Raw genomic sequence first — 3,406 nt, forward strand, 5'->3', positions numbered from 1 at the left:
CAAAGAAAGATTCCAAAAAAGATAAAGATACAAAGAAGAACAAAGAGTCAGCCACAGAATCTGAAGATGAAAAGAAACGTGCAAAGAAGGACAAGGATAAGGATAAGAAAAAAGATAAAAAGAAATCTGATGAAAAAAGTGATGAATCAAAGGGCAAAAAAGATTCCAAAAAGGATGCCAAGAAAGAAACTGACACAGAATCTGCTGATGCAAAGAAAGATTCAAAGAAAGATGCAAAGGATTCAAAGAAAGGCAAGAGCAATAAAACAATTTTAATAGCTCGACATTAAGTCTATACGAGTAAAACAGGTGATTCAAAGATCAAATACATTTAAAAATGTGGCAAACAATATAAAGAAAGATTCAGAAAAGCTTCAAAAATATATGTTAAGAAAAATTAACAGTGAACCAAAGATGATTCATTGAAAGACTTGAAGAATACTTATACTAACTCTGGGAATATGAAAGATTAAACCAAAGGTCTGTAGAAAGATGCAAAGAATATACAAGTAAAGATGTAGAAGTTAATGATGCTGAATCTGTGAATATAGAAAAGAAAAATAATCGATGCAGGCTTTGAAACAATTCAAGAAGGTAGATGTTGAATCCATAGATTCAAACAATCTGAAGCTGTATCTACAGATTTAAATGAAGAACCACAGGGGTCATGAGAGGAAGTCAAGAGATGAGCCAAATAAATTTCAGAAAGCTTACTTTCAAATTAATACAAATACAAATTAAAGGTAGCATTCCTTAAAAAAAGAAAAAGAAAAAATATTGTTACTTCCTTATGAAACTACATCACAATCTCTGAAGTGTAAATAGCCATGACCAGACTGATGGATGTTGAATGTTCCACTTTCAAGCACATTTGGTAAGTTAGTTTTGTTTCATTTTAAGCAAAATTGAATTAAATAATTGGACCTATTTAAAGGTTTGAACTGACATTGTTCTCATAAAATCTCTGTAATATGCTGATTAGGTTTTTATTAGAATTTTATTAGGTTTGGACTTTCTTGTTATGAGAAATATTTGAAGCATTTGATGAGAACACCACCTAAACGAAGTTTTTAAATGTGTCAATGAAAAGCCTAAGGGAAGTAGAATTATTTTTCATGATGGAGAAGAGACTGGGTTATGGTATGTGATAGCCTTAATGATTAAAGTTTTATTTTTTTCATTAAATAGAATATAGTGGCCAACTTTTCTCCATTTAATGGAGGATAGAAATCAAAATTGTCCAAATTACCAGCATGAGTAAATTTAAATGAGAGATTTCTGATAAAAAGCTGAATACATGCAGAAATCCAAATTAAGCAGAATTTAGTCTAACAGAGTGAAAATATCTACATGATATTACTTAGATGTAAAAACAATTAACTTTATATTTTCATACTATATTAAACTCTCTTGTGACCCATAAGGACTATTAATGTGAAGAAAAATAAAAAGCAATAAAAAGCAAAATGCAAACCATTGGACTTTCCAATTAGTGGCAATAAAATATCTTCTCATTTAAAATGATCTCTCTTAAATAAATTAAACAGTGTTAAAGAATTTACCAAGGTGATTTTTCTTTCCCCCTTATCTTTCCCAATATAAATGTGGATAGCAGAGAAAGCTTGACATAAAAGAAAGGGACTCCTATTCTACATGCTCTGAAGAGCTTTCTATGAACGGTGCAGTATAATTGATTTGTCTGTTCTTTTCTTTAAACATTAGCCTCTGTCTCCAAACATCTACTACACAAAGATGAATGGTTATCATAACTCATGGTTTTCCAGAGGGCCCTATCTTGCTGATCTGGATAAGCTGTTGTGACAAAGAAAGTCAAATCCTGCCCACCGCTCTCTCCCACTTCCAGGAAAGTCCTCATTCTCCATCTGCTTATAATAAAATTCTATGTTCAGATTTTCAAAATTTTCTAAAAGTGGTAGCATCTCTCTGAGGATTTAGGGAATCATTTTAAATCTCCTTTTCTTCTTAAAAAACAAAAAAAAAAAAACAAAAAAACAAGCCCTTAATATTATCCTCTAATACGGTATTCAAAAGTCATGTTATACATTAAAATTTAATGCATAGTGAAAGAACAATTGAGCTTGTCTTTACCATTCTATTGAAATGCACCAAAGTCACCAAGAACTTCCACATAGCCAGTTCCAACAGCAGTGTCTTTTTATCCAGCCCCTCTTCTCTTTTCTCCATATATATTTCTCTAAATTAGTTTATCTAGTCCCATGGCTTTATATACCATTCTTATGCTGGTGAATCCTACATTTCAAAACCAGCACTGACTTATGCACTCACCTCTAAGTGAATATACCCAAATATTAAAGTATCTACTTGACTGTCTTCCAAGCAGCTCGAAATTAATATATTCCTACGAGAAGATACCTCTCCACACAAACATGGTTTTCTCCAAGTTTCACCAGCTCAGTAAATGAAATGAACATCTAACCTATGACTTAATCCTAAACTGGTGGGTCATTCATAATTACTCATTTTTCCTCACTCTGCTTATCTTTCGGTAAGTCCTGCCTGACTACTTCTAAAATATTTGAATTGTTCTACTTCACTTCTATCACTTCTACAGTACTATGTCCAATCAAGTTATTTTATCTCACTCAGAAACCCCAAAAGCACCCTGAATGCAGGTGAATCCCCTATTTCACCTTTCACCAGCACCCTACAACCCATTCTCCACACAGAAATCATGATGTTCCTCCATTACTCTAAACCTTCTAGTATGTTCATGTCACATTTAGCATGAAAGTTTCTTTTGTTTTAGCTTATAAAGCCAATAATTATTTGGCTGCTGAATACTTCTCTGTGCTCGTGTGGTATCAAAATTGTATACCATATTTATGTAAGACTGGATTTCATTTTATATTTAATGATACAGATCACTTGGTTGCAAAGCTTCACACGTCTTCCTTCTGCTTATAACAAAATTCTCCCAGAACTTCACATTGCTGATTCCTTCAAATTATTCTCAGCTCAATTCAATTTTTTTTCTTTTCGGACATTTTAAAATATGTTTTATTTTTCGAGTGGTTTTAGGTTCACAGAAAAATTGATCAGAAAGTAGAGAGATTTCTCGTATACTACATACACCCGCAAATGCATACCTTTCCCCATTATCAATATCCCCCACCAGAGTAGTACATATGTTACAACTGCTGAATGTACATTGAGATTTCAATTTCATTCAAAGCCCATATTTTTTATTAGGGCTAACTCTGGTGGTATACATTTTATGGTTTTTTTTACAAAGCATGATGACATGGATCTACTATTATATATCATACAGAATAGTTTTACTACCCTAAAAATCCTCTGTGCTCTGCTTATTCATTCCACTCTTTCCCCTCACACCTGACAACCACTGATCTTTTCACTGTCTCCA

General features: G+C 32.6%; 1 protein-coding gene across 1 annotated transcript in view; it reads left to right on the top strand.

Annotated features, from left to right (window-relative positions):
- The window catches only part of CYLC2 (cylicin 2), a gene marked incomplete at its 5' end in the record, with an annotated part of 5,071 nt that extends 4,781 nt beyond the window's left edge, over positions 1-290 (top strand). Inside the window, one exon of the mRNA XM_023526484.1 lies at positions 6-290. Within this exon, the coding sequence (XP_023382252.1) occupies positions 6-290 (285 nt within the window). The remainder of the gene's footprint in view (positions 1-5) is intronic.
- Positions 291-3,406: the final 3,116 nt, after the last annotated feature.

The sequence above is a fragment of the Pteropus vampyrus genome, unplaced genomic scaffold, assembly GCF_000151845.1.
Source record: "Pteropus vampyrus isolate Shadow unplaced genomic scaffold, Pvam_2.0 Scaffold958, whole genome shotgun sequence".
NCBI lineage: Eukaryota > Metazoa > Chordata > Mammalia > Chiroptera > Pteropodidae > Pteropus > Pteropus vampyrus.